This window comes from Rhizophagus irregularis, chromosome 25 (genome assembly GCF_026210795.1).
Source record: "Rhizophagus irregularis chromosome 25, complete sequence".
NCBI lineage: Eukaryota > Fungi > Glomeromycota > Glomeromycetes > Glomerales > Glomeraceae > Rhizophagus > Rhizophagus irregularis.
Window position 1 is genome coordinate 3,511,656 of NC_089453.1, and position 22,032 is coordinate 3,533,687.

At 32.4% G+C, this 22,032-nt stretch overlaps 5 protein-coding genes across 5 annotated transcripts; all 5 read right to left on the reverse strand.

Moving 5' to 3' along the window:
• Positions 1–1,556: 1,556 nt before the first annotated feature.
• OCT59_017143 (uncharacterized protein) lies at positions 1,557–3,920 on the reverse strand (the record flags this gene model as incomplete). Its single annotated transcript, XM_025311659.2, has 1 exon — positions 1,557–3,920. One exon carries the CDS (start codon positions 3,918–3,920, stop codon positions 1,557–1,559), a length of 2,364 nt encoding a protein of 787 aa, XP_025169417.2.
• Positions 3,921–6,476: 2,556 nt separating this feature from the next.
• On the reverse strand, positions 6,477–6,746 carry OCT59_017144 (uncharacterized protein; the record flags this gene model as incomplete). Its single annotated transcript, XM_025327807.2, has 1 exon — positions 6,477–6,746. The coding sequence occupies one exon, from the start codon at positions 6,744–6,746 to the stop codon at positions 6,477–6,479; it is 270 nt and encodes an 89-aa protein (XP_025169416.2).
• A 2,206-nt stretch (positions 6,747–8,952) lies between these two features.
• Positions 8,953–9,935, reverse strand: OCT59_017145 (uncharacterized protein; the record flags this gene model as incomplete). Its single annotated transcript, XM_066146169.1, has 4 exons — positions 8,953–9,164; positions 9,276–9,466; positions 9,544–9,846; positions 9,931–9,935. 4 exons carry the CDS (start codon positions 9,933–9,935, stop codon positions 8,953–8,955), a joined length of 711 nt encoding a protein of 236 aa, XP_066003890.1.
• A 720-nt stretch (positions 9,936–10,655) lies between these two features.
• OCT59_017146 (uncharacterized protein) lies at positions 10,656–12,560 on the reverse strand (the record flags this gene model as incomplete). Its single annotated transcript, XM_066146170.1, has 3 exons — positions 10,656–11,160; positions 11,247–12,078; positions 12,236–12,560. The coding sequence occupies 3 exons, from the start codon at positions 12,558–12,560 to the stop codon at positions 10,656–10,658; spliced, it is 1,662 nt and encodes a 553-aa protein (XP_066003891.1).
• A 297-nt stretch (positions 12,561–12,857) lies between these two features.
• OCT59_017147 (uncharacterized protein) lies at positions 12,858–15,138 on the reverse strand (the record flags this gene model as incomplete). Its single annotated transcript, XM_066146171.1, has 5 exons — positions 12,858–13,231; positions 13,552–13,690; positions 13,841–13,978; positions 14,093–14,551; positions 14,815–15,138. The coding sequence occupies 5 exons, from the start codon at positions 15,136–15,138 to the stop codon at positions 12,858–12,860; spliced, it is 1,434 nt and encodes a 477-aa protein (XP_066003892.1).
• Between the last annotated feature and the right edge of the window lie 6,894 nt (positions 15,139–22,032).

Here is a 22,032-nt window from a genome sequence, read left to right on the forward strand (position 1 = left end):
TTCTAAATCTTTTTGTCTCTGTTCTATCGCACGTTTAATTTTATTTTCTTTCATAGCTGATACTTTAATTTGCAGTTTCGTTTGAAATATATTATATAACTCATCTAATTCAGTAATATATTTCTTTATTTGAACCTTTCCAAAATTATATGATCTTAAGTAATAAAAACCATCAACGTCCCAATTTTTTAATATCTTGTTTACGTGACTTATATTTTTCTTCCAATGTCGCTTAACATTTTCTATTCCTTTCTTCTTTTTCAGTTTTCTTCTTAAATAGATGAAAAATCTAACCGCCCGATATAAATCCAAATTCTTTATACTTGTGTCTTCTTTTTCATTAGTTAAACAGATCTCTTTTTTTTCGATTTCTGAATTCTTTGTTGCATTTATAACATCTTCATATAGTTGTATCTTTTCGTGTAAAGTCAATATCATTGTTGAAGATCTGTTCTTCCTTTCGTTGAGTTCATATTCAGCTTTCATCTTAATACATTCTTTTATTTCTTCATCAATTGTATCATAACAATATTTAGTTCGCTTATCGAATTTACTTTTCTTCTTTCTATTATATATAATTGATGGCAATACACAATCTCGAGCAACTTTAAAATATACAATTTTATGATCTGTGTCATTCTTGTTGTCATATTCTTTTATTTGGACTTGGACTATTTCATCAAAAATCTTTTTGGTAACCCAAATATAATCGATCCTAGATCCTAATTTTTTCGTTATATGGGTCACGTGATTTTTTGTTAATGCTAAATCATCGATATTAAGTATTTCTTTACAGGTATCAAATAATTCTGATTTTTCTAAAAGATCAAATATTTTCAATTGTTCTGAAATCCTAGTTCTATTACTATTCTTTTGTTGAAGATATTTTTTATATTGCAAATTAAAATCCCCCATCAAAATTATTTGCTGATTTTTCTTTTTACTATCTTTAATCATCTTCATAATCTCCTTATTGATATCTATTCGTGTTTCTACGCAATCTTTACCTCTATCTCCACTTTTATTGTATACTGATATAATTGCCAATTTTTGTTGATCAGAAAAAGTAAATTCTATTTTTAAAATACGACCTTTATAATTTTCCAATTTGCTAATATGTTTTGCCAGTTCTTTTTTAACTATTACAAGGGTCCCTGATTCGTTGAATTTTGCACCTACTGTTCCAAATACTTGATGATTCATAAATTTGTTTTTCGTTATAAATTTTAAGTTCTTGTTACTAATTCTAGTTTCAGTTATACTTAATATATCTATATCATTTTTATCTAAATATTTTGCCAAATTTTGAGCTTTAATATCATTAAGTTGTCTTATGTTAAGCGTCGCTACCTTAAAAAAATGAAGATTGTTAGTATCAAGATTCACCTCGTTACCATTATTGTTATTTGTTATCCTTTTTTTTCTTTTTCTTTTTTTATAATTTCTTCTATGTTTACTATCATTAATAATTTTTTGTTTTCTTGTATCATTGGTAGGGGGGTAAGTAGTTGTATTCGAAATATTTAAATTGTTATTATATTGATTATTGTCTATCATTAAAAATGATGTTGGGTGTTATTATTTTTAGCAGATCGGTTGCCCCCATCAACTGATCTGTTTGGTACTTGTCTTGCGATATCTACAGTTGTAATTCTGTTGTTGATATTTGTAAGACTGCTGGTAATATTTTCCATGCCTTTATGAAGTTCTTGAAGTTGCGCAGTCAAAAGAGCCATATTATTTTGTCTGTTATCGTTTGAGTCTGAGTCTGAAGAATCTTCTCTTTGTGGTCGTTTATTATTTTCATTAAATGACACCAACCTCCTTTTAGGTGTTTGGTGTTGTCTATTATCTGTATTACCCGATTGATCAATCAACATGGCATTGTTGTTCATTTCATTAACTTTTTCTTTGCCTTTGCTAGATGTTGTTTGCATATACAAACTAATTTGGTTAGTAGTTTGTTCTAAGGATTTTGCCAAGGTTTTTACAATATCTTGTAAAGTAGCTAGATCTTGTTTAATTGACTGAATCTCATTATCATCTCTATGATTTCTAGGTGTTCTATCAACATTCTCATAGTGTGCATTCCTTGGCCTAGAAAGAACTGAAGCCCTACTACTAGAGCGCGGTATGTCCTCAAAACTATCATCTTCTTCGTCCCATTCATGCATCCCTTGTTCATCATCACCATAATTATGATTATCATCATTTCTTTTTCGTAAGTTATTCCTATTCCATGGGCGATCTTTATTATTCGAATAAGGATTATCTTGCCTATATCTTTCTTGAAATTTTCTATTTTCAAACCTTGCTTCATTTGGTCTTGAACGTATCGCATCTGCGTATGACCCTGGGCGAGCATTTTCTTGTTTTTCTCTTTGACGATATCCTGGTTGATATCGCCTTACCGAGTTCAAATAATCTTTTTTGTTCATAGGTCTATTTCTTGGTGGTCGATAGTCACAGTCACTTATAAGATGAGATGTATACCCACAATTAAAACATGATTTCATATCTGGTATTGACCATTCATGTTGTTTATTTCGCCTCATTATCACCCTATCGGTCCCTCTTTGCATACTTTCTTCATCTTTAAAATATACGTATGCATATAATTGCGTCCGATTTGTTCTCGTATTCCTAGGAATTCTGAATTCGAGCACGTTAAATTCTTCAATAAAATCTTGATATTCTCTAGCATTAGCGTTTGGAGGTAATCCATTAAGTTTAGCACAGAAAGCTCTTCTTTCTTCCCTTTTATCTAAACTTAATTCCATTGGAGTAATGTAAAGCATTTCATTGTAAACCCATAGTATCGGTTTTCCATAAAAGGTGTCTGCACTAGCACTTTCTTTGTACGTTGCATAAAAAATTTGTTTATTTGGCTGATAGGGGTTACGTCTAGTTGCATAAACCCCATTCTCTTCCAATTCACCATATCTTCTCAGAAATGGTTTCAGAGTAGCAGTTGTTATTTCTAAAGAAGCGTTATAAATTTGAACAGTACGACCACGCGTTCCTTCATTTGTTTGTTTTCTTTGTGTACGAATGCTTTGGTATGGTGCGAAAGAAACTGTATCTTCTGCACAGGAGAAGTCTACTGCCATAATGCTTTCATATATTTCTTTTGTGGTAACGTTAATAATCAAATGATATCCAATAATATCTTTTTTCTTTTTGATTGGTTTATCTTGATTGGCTTCATTATTATTGTCACGTGACCCTTCTCCTGGGGCAACTTTATTAAAATCGGGTATAATTTTTGATACTTGAGAAATTCCTGGGCCTAAATTTGAGTCTGATATCAAAAAATCCCTTGTATTTTTTAAAAAGTTAGTAGCAAATGAAGTATTAACTTTATCAGATAACTTTACACCAATGAAAAGTGAGAATGTTTGTTGTTTTTTTGCGTAATACAAAATTTCCTCTTCAGTAGAACCTTGTGAGTCATGATCAGCATCCTGCATACTGATGTCAGTGATTTCCGGTCCCTCAGTTGTTGACGCCATATTTGGTTGTGACGTTTCAGGGGGTTTGTTTATTTGTTGTTGTGCTGAAACATTTGATTGGGTAACCTTTGTTTGTTGTTGTGAAGGATTTTCTGATTGGTCCGCCTTTGTTTGTTGACTTTCAAGAGCAATATTAGAAGTTAAAGAAGGTGAAGATGAAGGACCCAAAAGAGCCTGTTCCACCGAGAAGCCTTGTTTATTATTATTTTTCCGTTTATCTTTATGTGAGCCCGCTGCAGCATCATGAGAGCAGTCTATCATATCGTTGGTTGTAAGAACAGTAGTATTGTTGTTGACCTGTATCGGTTGTTTGTTATCATTCTGTTTCTCTTGCGGTAAAGACACCTGTATGTCCGCCTGGCCTTGTGAAGTAACCTGAGACCTAGTTCGGGCTGCAGGGCCGGACATAATAGTTAATAGACAAAATAAAACACAATATAAAATATGTAGCTTTGAAAAAAAATATTTTTCTGTTTTCACAAAATTTTGGTCAAGCGCAAGAGCAGAAAGAGTTTTTAAACAGGTGATTCATTCTTATTGTGAATATTATTATCAAAAGACGAAAAGTTTTGACAGAGGATTAATTACTCCATATGGAAATCATGAGATGGAAAAAGAAATATTCAGATTGAAAGAAACAATAGATAAATCAATAGTGATATTTTTAGAAAAAGATGGCGACGTATGTTGGAAAAATTACATTGGAAGAGAAACAAAGAAAACGGAAAAATCATCATACCCAACATTAAAGAAGGATGAATATTTGGACATGGTTAAAATGTTTGAAGAAAATCAGAGTGTGTACAAAGATACCAAAAGATACAGTCGAGTAAAAGTTAAAAATGACGATAATAGCTGGAGAAAAGTATTTAAAGAGGTGGAGAAATGGAGAAGAGCACAGAACTAAAAATACAGGACACATAACGAGAATAACAAATTTAGAAGCGAAATCAATTAAAGAAGTATTATGGAAGAAAATAATTACAAGAGAATAATTGATAATATCGAAAAGGAGAATAAATATGAATTGAAAGAGGGAATTCTATATAGAGTAAAAGGACAAAACAAATTTAGAGTAATTAGGGATTATGAATATGAGGGATTGATGTACATGATGCATGATAATGAATTATCAGGACATTTTGGGATAGAAGCGACATTAGATAGAATAAAAGAAAATTATTAGTGGAAAAATATGAAAGAAGATGTAGAAGAATATGTAACTGAGAACGTGTTGGAATTGTCAAATGAGAGGAAAACCAAGAGGAAAGAATGAATTGACACCAATAAAGATAAATGAACCATTCAAGATGATTGGAATAGATATAGTTGGACCACTAAAAGAGACAGAAAAGGGAAATAAGTATATTGTGGTAGCAATGGATTATTTTACAAAATGGCCCGAGGCCGCACCACTAAAAAAAGCTACAGCAAAAGAAGTAGTAGAATTTATTTGGAGAGACATAATTTGTAGACATGGATGTCCAAAGAAAATAATTAGCGATAGAGGGACTCATTTTAACAATAAAATAATGGAAGAATTAGTAGAAAGGTGTGGAATAAATCATAGATTAAGTACACCATATAGGCCACAAACAAATGGTTTGGTCGAAAGATTCAATAAAACTTTATGCGAAGGATTAGCCAAATGGGGGATCTCACCGTTTATGACTAAATAATATAATTATACAGTCAACTCTTGTTATAACGAACCCTAGGTTCCAGACCTCAACTTCGCTATAGGACTATAGTGAAGATTTTAAGAGATTTGATTGGTTAATTCGTTATAGCAAGGGGAAATTTATTATAGTTGTCTGAAAAATTCACTATATCAAGGGTTCACTATATCAAGGTTTGACTGTATTATTTAGTCATAAACAGCTTAGACTAGGTTATTTAGTAATAAAATAATCTAATTATAACTAAATAATCTAAGTACGACTATAAATAATCTAACTATAACTAAATAATCTAAGTATGACTATAAATAATCTAAATATAACTAAATAATTTAAATATATCTAAATAATCTAAAGTTAATAACCTAAATATGATTAAATACTCTAACCAAATAACCTGTTTATAACAATTTTGTATACCTAGTTATTTTTCTTACTATATTCCTTCCCTTTGAATTCGCTTTTCTTTAGCTTTTTCCCATTTATTATTTGTGATCATGTGATTAAATAACCTAAATATTACTATTACTAAATAATCGAAATGTACCTATTTTTGTTTAGTTCTGTACGTCAATAATCATTTTCTAATATAATTTATGTAATTGGGATTCTATAGTTGATTGGTTATTAAATTCTATATTGGAGATCCGGCCTGTCTGCAATTATTTGGATTCTAAGTTTTATGATGAAGTTTTTGCCATTCTGTACCTCTTTGGTTGCCTGTTAAGGATTCGAGGGTGCTTTCCTTCTTTACCTATTTTATTATTCATCAAAATGCCGAAATAGGACCCTGGATATCTAATATAAAGGTCATAATGGACTTTTGGCCAAAAACACCCCTTTTTGCTGAAACTCAAAAAATCGTTTTTTGTAAATATCTCAGCATCCAGTAATTCAATTTTAATGAACATTTTTTTATTTTGTAGCCCTCATTTAGCTCTACAATTTAAAAAAAAAGTTCATCAAAATTGGACCACTGGATGTCGAGATATTTACAAAAAACGATTTTTTGAGCCCTGAAAAATGGGCCAATCTGCCGAAAGTGTGACTTATGACCTGTTTTGGAGATATCCGGGGTCCTGCCGAAATATGGTAAAAAAATATCATGTTAGGTGGCGCAGTAGATTGTAGTAGATTAATTTCGGCTGGCAGTATACCATAATTTTGCCTGATCTTTTAGACATGTGATTCGAGGATCTAGCTTAGTATCATGATGGTGACTTGATAGTGTTCTGGAACTTCTGTAGAGCTGTCATGAAACTAGTGAGGAACTATCTTGGAAGTGTTATGGAATACCAGTTTGGATGCCGTCATAATCATATGATACCGATGCCAATTTATCCTTTTCTGAATGTGGAGTAGATTGGGATGAAAGCTCTAGCTGAAGACGATTAATTTTAGCCTTTTCTTGTAATATGTATTGTTTATATTGCCAGATCTGAAATTCCCTTCTTAAAGGCAATATTGCAACAATAATTCTTATATATTCTTCAGAGCCTCCAACACTATTGTGTGCATGAATTAACTTGGAATAGGCTTTACTATCTAAATCCATATTAGTGTTTTGGTTGATTATAACAGAATATAACGATTTTATTGATTTATATTGTTTTTAGCAATTTTAGCCAATTTAGCAATAGTATACTCTAATAAATATCAGATTCATTTTTATACGGATTTGCTGGTTAAACAGTTTAGCAGTTTTATTGATCTGTAGCTGATTTAGTGAGACTACACACTAGTAAACCCAAATTCGATTAGGATGACCGGCCAATCAGATTTCAGATTTTTTCTTTAGCCGGATAGCCTGAAAATGATTATAAATAAAATGCACATGTTCGAGATGATCGGCTAATTTAATCATGTGGATTTTTACTAGAAATCTTATTGGGAGAAGTGTGACATTAATGTCACAACTAAACCAATGAAATCTGGCAAAGTTTTGGAACAGATTTATGGGTTATGACAATTTATATGCTGAAATGAAAACCAGAAACTTTATGATTTTTGCTCTGAGAGCCGTGACATTAGTGTTACACTACTTTACAAATAAAAAATCAAAAATGGCCGTAGCCAGTCCTGAAATGACCTTTTATTATCAAGAGTTACACAAAATACATGTAGCAGTAGTACTATTTATTCGTTTAATCTAGCAATAAGAAAATCGACATCATCTGGGGATAGATTTAAGATTGTAGTAGCATTAAAAGACTTTAACCGTTCTATTGCTTCTATACCACCAACATTACTAAAAAGCCTGAAAACCTTTTTACCCTTTCCTTTCTTTTTCAAAGGTTAGTTTTGGTAAGCTTATCTTGTACAGAAATCTGATTCATAATTCTATCGTTAACTTTAGCATTAGATACATTCTCATTACAAGTTTTTTTAAAATGATCGAATAACTGCTTAGTGGTGAGATCCTCCAATTCCCTCTGTCATCAATTTACAGAGTTGCCATATCGAACGGGCATTCTCATGGTCAGACGAACGAACAATCGAACGAACGAACAATTAAACGAGCGAGCAATTAATCAACAACATAATTAACAAACAACAAAATCAATGAACAATATACAACAACATTCTTGGTTCACAACATAAATAGCGTTAGTAATATAAAACGTTGAACGATATAAAATAAAATTTACTTCTCCAAATTTTTCCCCAAATTATATCCACTTTTACCTTTAATTTCAAACTTCGATAGCTCTCGCTACAAATTATTACTTTTCAAAAACATATATTTAATTCATCTTAAAATTTTCATTTGTTTAATTAAAATTAATTAAGCGAACATTAATTAAAGTTTAGGGCGAACCTATTACCTTTAATTAATATTAAACTTCATTAACAAATAATTAAATGAAACTTATATTTTTATTGAGTTCTGTGGATGAGAACTATGGAATTACTTTGAATTCCGTTCTCTATTTATACAAATTTTACGCTACTTTCTATTCTATCTATATACTATCTTTTATGTTCTTTTACATTTTATCTTTGAACTATCTTTCTATTATGCTATCTATATTTTAAATACGCTATCTTTTAATATGCTATCTTTTAATATGCTATCTTTTTATATATGTTCTTTTTAATATATTATCTTTTACGTTCCATCTTTATACTATCTTTTTATATTATCTTTTATATTATTTTGTGTTCTTTAATCTTTCTGACATTATTTTATATGTTCTTTTAATCTGCTTTATGTGTTTTACTTATAATCTATCTTTTGTGGCTTATAATTATTCTTTCTTATTGCTCTTATTGTTAAAGATTGCTAAGCCGCAATTGATCGATTCTATTTATCCTATTGGTTCTTTGTCAATCATTTGATAAATATTACATCATGTAGATCATTACTCTTCCTAAATGTTTATCCTTTTCGGCTAATTATTTATCCATCCACGCCAATTCATAATTAATTTGTTCGTTCTTAATATTTGGCAATTACATTTGGTGGTTGAATTTTATCATCTTTTCGCGCTTGATATTCGACCGTTTACAGTGGCTTGGCCAAAAATATAATAGCATCGAAGCAAATCATGAGTGGTTCTTCGAAGATTGTCTTCAGCAGTACCAATCTTATTATATAAATTGAGAAAATCAAGCGAGTTTACGTCCATCTTAGAGACACTTAACTGCAAAGTGATGAGGGGGTCTCGAGAGAGACCATCTTCTAGGGACTCAGGAGAAGTCAACTCCATAATTAGTTTTTTCAATGTAGGAGAATCATTTCGATCAATCTGCTTTCTGGTCTACTTCGCTTTTTTATTTGAATCTTTTTCAGAAGCAAATTCGCTAAAACATTTTTTCTGTGCAGTATTTGAACTCTGCTTTGTTGGAGTTTCCAAATCATCAATTTCCATATCAGTTGATGGACATATAGGACACAACTTTCGTGGATTGTCAATACAGTTGTAATGGACAATATGCTTGCTGGTTAAATATACGAGCGGTTTCGGAGGACCTTGAGGTTGAGGGGAGATTCAAAGAAAGCCTAAAGGAGGGAGGGACGAAGAAAGGTCTTCAGAACATTTAGCGCATCTCAAAGCACTTTTGACTTGCTGAGTTGCTGTACCCTCGATCCCTCCCATCTGTATAGGTGGTGAAGATAGGGTAAACGTTCCCATTAAGTTGGATAAAGGTGAAATTCCACTTGATTGAAAGGTCACTTTGGGATCAGGTATTGGCAAATTGGAAACAATACCAAGGGCATCAGCTTGATCTAAGATGTCCACGTTCTTTCCACAGCCAGAGGCTGGACATGCACTTGAAGTGCCAAGAAAAAGTTTTTTTTCAATACAAAGTCTGTGAAAAATATGCCTGCAAGTGAGGTATGAGAACACCTTGAGAGAGACATTAAAATATCATTGCCACATTTGGAGCATGAATCTAGTTCTGGAAACTCAATATCTCCAACAGTTTCATCATCGAGACTTTTGAGGATATTATATCCAAGGTTTTTAAGATTAACAAGAGAGGGTCTCTCAGATTCCGAAATACTGCACTTATCTCTACTTTGTGTGTTACCGATTGGGCTAATATTGATTTTATCAACAGTGGTCGCTTCCGTATTAACTGAGCTTTCTTGATTCTCCATACCTGCCCACTTATCATCACTCTCATGGTCAGCTATTTGCTGGCTAAAGCTAAAGACGGGTTTTTATATCACTTGTAAATTTCGCAGGAGAAAACATTCCCTTTGGGATTAATTTTCACCAGCAATTACGCACTACATTTCGTCATTTGTTAATCCCTCTGCAAATCAATAAAAAAATGACGAAGGATTAGCATACACATCCCCAAATCTCATATGCAAAATATTAATTGCCAAAAAAACTACAGTCAAATTTTTATATAACGATATGTCAGGACTCATAAGAAAAAATTTAAAAAATATCGTTATATCAAATTATACCGATATTTATATGTCCTTACATATAGTGGGAATGTAAAATTTTATCGGTATATCAAGTTTTTAATAATGTATCGGTATATCGAATATTGGTATATCAAATTCTGACTGTATCTATATTCGAAAATTGTTTTGTTAGTATGATACTGAAGACATGGCATGCAAAAATTAAATCCAAATTGAGTTGAAAAAAATAATGGAATATGTATGTAAATCAGCCTGACCATTTGGGGTTATGCTCTGACAAAAGCATAGCAATTGTTAGGTAAGACCGATTATCTGAAATGCGCAGTACGATATTGGAAAGATTCTTGTCGAAGGAATAGGAGTACGAATCACGAATTACTTTATTATTCCGTTACCCACATACAGTAAAAAAAATTCAGTAATAAAGCTTTATTGTTATGCAATTAGTTATACAGCAAATATAATTAATTTTTTACATAGATTGTGATCTAATTATTTGTTATGATTGAAAAAATGCAGAGAATTCTAAATTTCTAAAAGTATATAAGTATAGCTAGTAAATTATCATGATAAACTTTAGATTGATGTAGTACTATTATTGATCCATGTGTGTTTAAGTGCCTCCTCCGCTGTCAAATTTTTTGATTTCAATTGATTCACAAAATCTTTTCCACCAGCTGTCATCAAATCATTATACTTTTCTAGCATCTTTCCCAGCTGGTACATTTCTGATAAGTATACATAGTGGCCAGATTTCGTGAGCGTATTTGCATCCCAGCCATTCAAATTTTCACCAGGCTTTTGTTTGTTCATGCCTCCATGCTCGAAATCAATGAGGACATATCTAAAGTTGTCATGATGTTCAGGAACGAACACGATGTTTGGTATCCGGATATCACGATGAACGTATCTTCCTGCATGTAATCTGGCTAGCCCGGTGAGAACACATTTCGTCATTTCCCGTACGTCATTCTCATTATTCAGTTTGCAAGGGATACCTTGAGTTGTCATTTTAACTTTATACATTCTTTGATCTTGGATAAAGAGAGGGTCTTCCTTGATCTGGACAAGCCCGGGTAACCTTTAGCATGTTTATACATTGATGTTAAGAATCTTACACGAGACTGCAGATGTTGTGTGTATGGAAGATCAACTTCTGGGACCAACTTTACGACTGAATTAGCAAAAAATGTGATATATGAGTGTCCTAACTTCTGTTTCTTTCCGAGAGGTATGATCATGTCGGTAATGTTGTCACTTATTGTTAACATGATGCGCGCAATATTTACAGTCGTGCGGAGAATAGTAATTCGATCCACAAGGTTGATAGAATTAAGTACACCGGTAAGTGGCATTAGTTGGTTTGGATTTTTCACAGTTTCTTTTGAGCCATCAATTGCATAGAATTGCACATTCGATCCTGCTGCAGCATAGCAGATCAAAAATTTAATATTACCGAAGAATATAGGATCAAGTACATTGAACTTCTCTACTAATTCAATTCTTGCTGTGTCAAAATCACCAACATTTGCCTTCTCTTCACCCTTAAAAATAAGTAATTTTTTTATCCAGCATAGAAAATTGGGCCTTTGCGTACCTTTCGTAGTTGATCCTGAATCTGATTTATCCCGATCAATATCAATAGGTAAAGACCCTCCAAGGTATTTATTAAAATTTTCGAGTGGGATTCTAATCATGGAATCTATCGGATGGTGTAACATGCTCTCAGATTTGCCTGAGAATTTCGTATCAATTGTAAACAGATTGCTGTTGATCTTCGCAATAGCACTTCGTCGTTCTCCTTGTGTTGTGCAGACATAATTGCTTATATCAGGAAACATTATCTCCTCATCCGAAGTTACAGGCAGTTTTCGTAGAAGCGGTGCATCAATAAGAGTTTTAAGTTCTTCTACTTTATTTGGGATAATGTCGAATTTTTTTAAAAGCTCTTTGCAGATTATGCCACTTCTGTCAACGAACACTGATGCATCGAGTTGCTCTACAATAACGCGAATGTGTTTTTTGGGCGGGTTTGACGATAAGAAGCAGGAAAGAAAAGCACAAGAATAAGTAAGTATTCGGTATTATTGGCGAATATAACAGAGGAGAAGAAAAAAATTATGTTATATCGCGTTGACTAAAAATTATTGACTCACCGATGGCAACAGGAACTTTAACGATAACTCGAATGTTATTATCTTGAACTCCATAGAATGTGTTGCCAACTTTTTGCGATGCGATTTTTATTTCATTTTCAACAGTCATTAAATCATCAGGGGTGTTGCTCTCCAACTGACTTTCCTCAACATTAACATTCCATAAACAAAGGTTTTTAGCTTTTACGTTGTCAGGTACATTAATCTTCTCAAAGATAGCTTTCTTTAGATCAAAAATAGAATTATTATTTCCAATGGTAATGGAGAAGGAATTACTTCTGTATTCGAGACACCAAAGGGTAATAGGCGTACTATCAGTAGACATTTTTACTGTTATTTTATATCACAACGATAAATGAGGAAAGAAAAGAATTTTTTTTGCAGAATTGGGAAACGAGTTAGTTTTATAGAGGGATCACAGATCTGATCAGTGATGCAATCAATTTTAATATGGGCGCAGACACGCAGTAGTCAGAATTCAGTCATATGATTTTTATTCTGTGACATTAAATGTCACAACTACGCAACCAGTTTATGCGAAGGAGCATGACAAGTTTGTCACAATAAAGTTATAGGCTACTAATTATTTGGAACATTACTCCGCAACAAAATTACATGATCACTATGCTACAATTGTGAACTTGAGTTTATTGCTTGAAGTGTTGCTGGCAAGACAATATTCCAACTTATCTTGGGAATACAATTTCACTAATTCAGGATCATAAGGGAACTGATTCCCATTTTCGCAGTACCATGAGCCATGTAATCCATAATTCCCATATTTTCCATCACAAATAGGACATAGTGAGCTCCACGGCTGAGGTAATGCAAAATTATAATTATCAATCCCTCTGAAACTATTTTGGAATTTCAAGTATGGGAAGTACTCTAAGACGGATTTGATAATTAATTCTGGATCGGGTCTGACTTCAAAAGTTATAGGCCCTTTTTCTGGCTTCGAATTTATAACTTCACTCTGTTTTGATTTATGTACTTCTGTTAGTTGTCATGGCTCATTTCCAGTTTGTTTTTTATATCTTTTGTATAATTTGGAACGAATCTTATCCGTCAAAACGCTTGGTAATCCACTTAATTTGGCATGCCAGTCTAGATATTTAGGGTTAGTATTTTATCAAACTCAGTCATTTTCCTTTTTATATGACTGCAAACAATTTAAATCCCTTTTCTCGTATAGACCTATTCATTCGAAAAAAAAGATTAAAATTCCCAGACGATCCCAGAGGGATCAGATTATGCAACTATCTCAATTTCATGCTGTTCACATTTAATAAAGTAAGATCTGGTATTATACGTACCTTCTATTTCTTCATCATCATGACCTAATTTGCATAATGGACAGATGTAGTCCCTGCATGTTGTCTCATCAGTAATCCCATAATAGTCTAAATTTTCAATACTACATTCTCTATATAGATTAGGATATTGATCCAATATCTTGTTGCGAAAATAGGAATGATCGGGCTTAGATTAGGATGCAGATGATACACTTGCCGATGTACTCATTTCATCCTTAATCTGATCGTTCCTTGAGGGAACAGTTTTCAAAGTCACATGACACTGATGATCACTAATATATTTTTTTACTTGATCTATAACATTTTGGATTTGTGCATTAGTTAGTTTCGAAATCTCAGTTGCGCTATATGAGACCAACTTGATTTTGTCTATTCCAACTCCATTTTTTCCAAATAACGTGAGGTGTTTTCTAGCCTTAAGAGTTTCCTAGCGCAAGTTATCTTGTGTGATTTTAGCAGGAAGAAATGGTTTCATTTCCTTGTAAATCTTTGATTTTGCCGTTTTATCTTTGATTCTACCATTAACAGTAAGAGCATCTACCCTGCTCTCGAATTCAAGTGAATAATTATACCAGTCTAAGATTTCCTGCTGACCAGACTTTATTGCTGTATCGAATAGATAGGACAAGTGTTGGGCAGAACCTGAAATCATATTCTCTGATCCATTGCAAGAGGAATTAGCATTGGTAGAGCTGATATTGTCATCACTGGATATGGGTAAACAGATGTCAAAGGTACCACACAGCTCTTGTATTAGACCCTGTTCTATGATTTGATTTTTATCTAACGATTCCTGCTCATCATCTTGCTCCATGGATACTTCGAGATCTGGCTTAACTGAAGACACATGACTCTGATCGTTCCCTGAGGGAACGGTTTTTTCGAACTCTTCCAAAATTTCTAAACTCATCCGATGCGCATCCTCATATGAATTTTCAGGATACCTGTTAACTACTTTTATATCATGCATCACTTTCGAATTCACCGTGGGAATTTCTTCCTGAGGGTATCTGCAATGACCAATTGAGGAGCAACCACCACAGTTTCTGATACATAAGCAGTATCGGAGATGCTGTCCTGGTTAGCCAATTTACGTAAAAATTTCTTCTCCTTATTGCGTTGCTTTATTTCACTACTAACGATTTTCTTATGAGCCTCAAGCAAGAAACTATCCATATCTTTCTCTTCCAACGATGTGCCATTAAGGCGCTTCGCAGAGTTGGCAGGTACTGTTGCCACCAATTCTTGCTTATTATAGCAAACCTCTTCAGGAAAGGAATTATCTGTTTCCACATCCACCAATGGTTTCTCATGATACTCCGCAACTGAATTAAAGTTAGATGTACTATTGTCAGAAGGATTATCATTATACAACTGCTCTTCCACTGGTAAGGAAGCCTGTTCCACTATCGCAAGTCTGGTCTCAAGCTCCTTATTTTTTTGCTCCAGTTCCTCAACTCTAACATCGCGTCTAGTATTCTCCTCCATAATCCGCTTTAAAAGTTCAGCTTTTTCTGCTTCAAGCTCGGCATTCTTAGCCTCAAGTTCAACGATACGCTGTTTCAATACTTCAAGCTCAGATGACATGATTGATAAATTTTATACAAGAAGTGAAATATTCAAAAGTTAGTTAGTATATATATACATAGAGACTGTCATTTTACCAAGAGAAATAGGTTATAAAGTCACCAGATTTCTGAGACCGCGCGGTTCCAGAAAAATGCCAAGAAAAAAATATTTTATTAATACATACGAAAAATAAATACAAATGTTCGGGACATTGCCCGTGATACATGACGCTTCTATATAAATGTCTAATGTATATCCCTACAGTCTAACTAACCACCTGACATTGAAATTCGCCCCTCATTCTTTACGAAATGTCTGTAAAATACATGATTATTAATTATAAAAAACTAGGATTACAAGTAATTATTGTACAGGAATTTGTAAAATAATAAATTCTTACACAATATATCCATCTAGCAATTGAGATAATTTGAGCTGTTCCTCGTCAAAAAGCTTTCTCTTCTTTTTTGTATCCTCCCGGCTTGCCATCCCAAAGTCAATCAGGTATAGGGCACCTTTATCATTAATTAAGATATTTTCCTCCCGAATATCATTGTGGAGGATACCATGCTTGTGGATTGCTTCTAATCCCTTAATAGCCCTTGACTTTTGCTGTTCCGTTATTTTTTGGTCGCTCAACATAGTGCCAACAATGGTTAAGCCGATAACGAAGCTCATGCCTCCTCCATAATATCCATAACAGACCAGCTTTGGGATATACTTGCCTTGAATATCAGCTAGATCTTTGTACATCTCTACTTCCTTCTGCATTTCTTTCAGAACATACGATGGAGCCTTCGACAAGTCTACGCTCTTCAGAGCAATTGTATCACCACAAAACTCGCATAGGAGCGTTTTACCACTTCGTCCTTCACCTAGTATGCCCTTAAACTTGAAGTCTGCGAAGCTAAACTTTTGCTGGTTTACTGGGACGTTAGAAGATGATTGTTGATTCGAAAAGATGCTGGAAGCCTGATTAGTTAATGAAGAGCTGGATGAAGATTTTGAGTTTGATCGAAGAGTACGTGAATTATTATCCCCTTGAGCCGGCACTAGTACTTGAAGTTTAGGAGAGTTGGGATTCTCTTTCGCCTGTCGAGTTAGATAAGTATATGCCTTGAGTACGGGTGGAGATTCAGATTCCAGTGAAAGGGTTTTTGAGATCCAGAGCTTCGTGTGTTCTCGGCATAGAAACCAGTGATTATCATAAGTGGTAAGAATACCGTATTTAAGTTCATTTTCTCCCATATAATTATAGATTTGTTGAATTACATCCTTGCCCTTACTCGTATTATAAAACTCGGGAAATGTCTGTTCACCCATGTCTTCTAAAACATGCTTTCTTTTTGCCTCAATCACCAAGATCAATGAACCCACGAGATGACAGGTGAAGTCCGGTATGCCAGGAGAATTAGGTGGACGTTTTGAAAAATTATAATCTGGTCCCATAAGCCTATTTAACACCAAACAAATATTGGCATCAATAGCAAAATGAACATCCTCCTCATTATCTACCACTTTATCTGGAATAAATTGTGGCCTCTCGATAGTACTCGACCCGTATCCGGATCAATCTGGATTGATCCGGATTTTTTTTTTCGGATATCCGGATTTCTACGGGTTTCATCCGGATTATAAACCGGATGAAAAATATCTGGTTGGACTCGGAATCCGGATGAAATTTTTTTTTTTTTTAATAATAATAATTTTGCTGATCCATAACATTCTATATCTAAATGATATTATGGATAATTTTTTTTATTAAAATTTATTAGTTATATTAAACTTTTTAATACAGTAAGTTTAAGAAGATTTTTCAATTATAATTTATTTATTGAAGTTTGTATCAGATTTATTTATTTAAATTTATATATTAACAAATAACAAATAATTGTAGATAAAAATTATTATTTATTTACCATTCCTCAAATTCACATTCAGATAAATATTCTTCTGAATTACTCTTTTCCACATCTAAATCTGAAGGAAACACATTAATATGATCCATTGTTTGCATATTACGCTTTAAAAATATCATTTTTCCCAATAGGCCAGGGTCCAATGAATTTCTTTTTGATGTAATATGATTTCCTGCATCAGAGAAAAGTCGCTCAGAAGCTACAGAGGTAGCAGGAATACCTAAGTACTTTTGTGCAATTAAAGAGAGAATTGGAAAAATTTCATGTTTTACTCTCCACCAATCTAATGGATTTTTATTTTCCCTTGCAATTGGCATAAGAAGATAGCTTGTAATTTCATCCTCCATTAATGATGTAGGGATTTCTGTTCTTTGAAATACTTCTTTTGCTTTTTGTTCACGCCTTGCTTTATGGTCACGTAAAGATCTACTTGGAGTTGAACTTCCAGCAATTAAACTTTCAGCAGAAGTAACAGTTGTAGGTGATGATGGAATACTTTGCTGACTTATATCCCATTTTAATTGGTCATATCGTGTTCTTAAAGTAGAATGAAATTTTCTCTTTATACTATCATCAGAAATAAAATCAAGATTCTTATATCTTGGGTCTAAAAGTGCTGCCATAATACCAAACTCGTTTGGTATTTTCCAATAGTATCTCAAACTTCTGTAAATATTTTTCTTTACATTTTCTAAAGTTTCTCTAATATTATCATAATTAGTTTGCTGGTTAGTTGAATTTTCTTCTTCTAAATCATTAAAACTATCATCAGGTTCTTCTTCATATAAATTACCAGATGGATTTAAAGAATTTGTAAGTCTTGTAATAATAGGAACCACTTGACTTAATGTAACATAAGTATTTCCAGACAAATCTCGTGTAGCTTTTTCAAATGGTGACAAAATATTACATAATTCATCTAGTAATTCCCATTCATTATCACTCAACATAATTTTTTTCAATTTGATACTATCAGCTTTTTCTTCACGTATTAAAGAACAAGATAAATTTACATTAAGCTGAAGAATAGCACATTGAAGGAAAATAAGACGATCCCATGCTAAATAAGTTGAATTCCATCTTAAATAATTGAAATAAAATTAAATATATTAGCATTATATTGTAATTTGTAAACAAAATTAAAGATTTAAAATTTTTATTTACCTAGTGGGAATATCTTGTATTAAATGTAATTGCTCCTCATAACCATTATCTTTTTGTATTTTAACTAATCGTTCAATCTGTTTTTGAGTTGAAAAAAAATTAATTAACTGTCTTGCACGTATTGCTAAATCTTCCACAAGTTTTAAACCCTTTCCAATAGCTAATTGTAAAGTATGTGTTGTACAGGAAAACCTTTCAATTGGTGCTAATTCACGAATAGCAGCTACTACATTAGCACCATTGTCAGTTGTAATTGATACTATAAGGTTTTCAATTTCCCATTTTTGGATAATCATTTTAATAGTTTGTGCAATTTTATCTGCAGTATGTGGTGCTGGAAAATAGGATATTTCAAGTAAAATATCTGTTATTTCAAAATTTTGATTAATCCAAGTTGCTGTTAAACCTAAATAACCATGTTTTGACCTAGAAGACTACAAATCAGTGGTCAAAGAAATGGATTGGGCAGATTTTAAAAATTGCTTTAATTTGTTTCTATTATATCCATAACTTTGAGCAATCATCATTCTAATTTTCCTCTCTCCAGGAACTATAAATTCTGGATCTATGATATGCATATGTTCAATATAAGCTTTGTGAATTACAGTTGAAAGGGGTTGTGTTGTCAATAGAATCCATCGTAATGTAGATTCTTCCTTTTCTTTTTGTCCAATATTATCAATAGATTGTATAGGCTTTGATTTAATTTCAGCAGCAGGTAAATTTTCTGCTGCTGTAGGTGGTATAATTCCATGTTTAATAATATGACTACTAAAGTTTCCTGTAGATCCATCATATTTATAATTCTTTGTACATTTATCTCCATTTTCCATTACAAATTGACAATATGCACGTATTTCACCTTTATTATTATAATCTTTAATAAAATATTTCCATACCCAACTACTTACTTTTGTTTGTAATTTAGCTGATATTTGAACTGTTGAGTCAGGTATACTAATTACATTTATTTGTTCTATTTTTGTAGCTACTGGTAATTCTGGTATTTGGACCATTTCATTAGTAATTTCTTCACTAAAGTCATCATCACTTGAAGGTAGAATATAACTACTATCATCTGCCATATTTAATAAATTATTTTTAAATATTAAATTTAATTTCAAAGTGAAATTATGTAAAAATTATCAAGGTGAAATTACAGCATTTATATAGTGTTTTTTTAAGTAAGGTTATGGCTTTTTATTATAAATTTATAAAATTAAGATTTTATCAAAAAAAGCCATAAAATGATTTTAATATTTATCAAAAAAAAAAAGCCTATATATTTATCAAAAATCTATAATTCTATTAAAAAAGCCATAATTTTATTAAAAAAGCTATATATTTTATCAAAAAAGCCATAAAATGATCTTTGATATTTATCAAAAAAAACTAGTATCATAATTTTATTAAAAAAACTATATCTCATCATAAACAAGTATAAATTTTATCAAAAAAAAAGCCATAAAATGATCTTAATGTTTATCAAAAAGAACTATAATTTTATCAAAAAGCCATGATTTTATTAATAAAGTTATATATTTTATTAAAAGAATCCATAAAACAAGCATTATTTTATCAACAAAAGTCATAATGTGATCTTAATTTTTATCAAAAAAAAAAGCCATAATATGATCTTAATTTTTATCAAGAAAACTATTATGATTTTATCAAAAAAAGCCACAATTTTATTAAAAAAACCATATATTTATTAAAAGAAGTCATAAAACAAACTTAATTTTATCAAAAAAAAAGCCATAATGTAATCTTAATTTTTATCAAAAAAAGCCACAAAATGATTTTAATTTTTATCAAAATAAAAAGCCATATTTTTATCAAAAAAGCCATATATAATCCTATTAAAAAAAGTTGTGATCTCATCTATAAAACCACAAGTCCTACTCATAAAAGCCACAAATGACACAAAGCTTATATAAAATTTATTAAAAGCCACAAATTTATTAAATAATGCCATAAACTTAAAAATAATTTTATTAATAAATTTTATAAAGCTTATTAACAAAAACATAAATGCTATGAAATTGTTGTATAAACATAAAGAAATGTTAAAATAAAAATGAAATAATTAAATTGCTGCTATCATAATTTAATTATAATTAATATCTATTTCTTAAATTATTTTTAGTATATTTTTGCATCAGATTTCAGTAATTATTATTTGGTAATTTTTGACAATAAATATTTTGAAGTATTATGCGAAAATTGTTTAACTTTAGTTCGCAGTCAAAAAAAAATTATATGTAAATCCAATCCGAATTCCGGTTTCTATCCGGATTATCTGATCCAGATTCAAAATCTGGGTCAATCCGAATGTAATCCGGATTTTTTTTTTGTGTAATCCGGATGATGGTTTTCATCCGGGTTGAGGCACTACCTCTCGAATATCGGTTGTTGGTCGAAGCGGAATTGATTCACTTTATCGAAAAAGTCGCCCCATAATTGTACACTTGTCGGCGGGTCACTATTAACCTTTGTAGTGGTCTTCGATTTAGTACAGTCCGGAGAATATGTTATGGGTGGTGGAATACACGACAACGTCTCTTCCAAGCTGAGAACTGGAAACGAATATGTGTTATTATTACTAGGGCAAATGACGAAAAATTAGCCATTAAGGCGCTTTGCACAGACTATACCAGACACTTACGTGGCAATTTTACAATAACATGGATATGTTCTTCGGGAGGTGAGTCTGGGAAATATTTCGAAATCTTTCTTATTGCCAACAGCTCATCACTGTCCTGGAGTATTAGATTTCTTAATTGATTGTCCTGATCGCCAGGGATCGACACCTTCCATAGCTTGAGCCTGTCTGCAGGAAAATTGTCGAACTCTGGTGCTTTTTCCACCTTAATAGCTTTCTTGAGTTCGCTAATAGGTTCGTCTCTACTTATTTTAACAGAGAAAGCGTTCGCGGTTGTATTTCCTTTAACAAGACAGAATAAAGTGATAGACATGTTTTCGGCTTATATAGTATTTTTTGCGAAATATTATTGGTGCAAAGTGCGGTATGTGAGGACAAGAGTTAAAAGAATTTTATTTGGGAAAAAAATACTGAGGCAGACTATATGTGAGAAATTATTCCGTTTCACAGACCTCATCATAAGTGCAACGATCGCCTAATCACTGTGCCCTTTGTGTTACCTCTGGTAACCAAGAGACTCTTCTCACTTATCACCTAACGATTTTATATAGGCTAGATTGGAAATGTTAGATTTATGCAAAGCGCCTCCGGACCGCACCATTACATGTGACCCATTTCTCATATAGTACAATAATAATACTTTATTTATGAAATAAAATAGTTGCTGATAGCCGGCCTACATTACATAAAAAATGAGACTATACTTCGTGGCTCAGGCCTATTGCTATTACATGATAATGAAATATAGATAAAAAAATCTAATTATCTTTGCTTAGTACCTCCAGCATCCTTTCAGCGGGAGGGTACACGATAACATTGATTCCCTTTTCACCACCAAAGATTTGTTGGGGTTGTATAGGAAAATGAGTAAAAATTGTGTTTTGCAGTTCCATTCTTATTGCACCTTCTACTTCAAATTCACTGATGTTTCTTAAGCTGTTGATTATGACACTATCAGCTATAAATGCGACCCTATATAAAGCCAAATTGGTCGAATCTATATCTTGAAATCGATCTAGACGATGGGTTCTGATTGCCTTCGCGAGAGAAGAGACTCTATTGTTGTTAGCGTTAGATATCGTTACTTCAAAAATATCGTTCACTCCCTCGTCAGAAATGAGACAGTTGAGAGTAATATCCCCACCAGCGAGAAACTTGTCAAGCTTG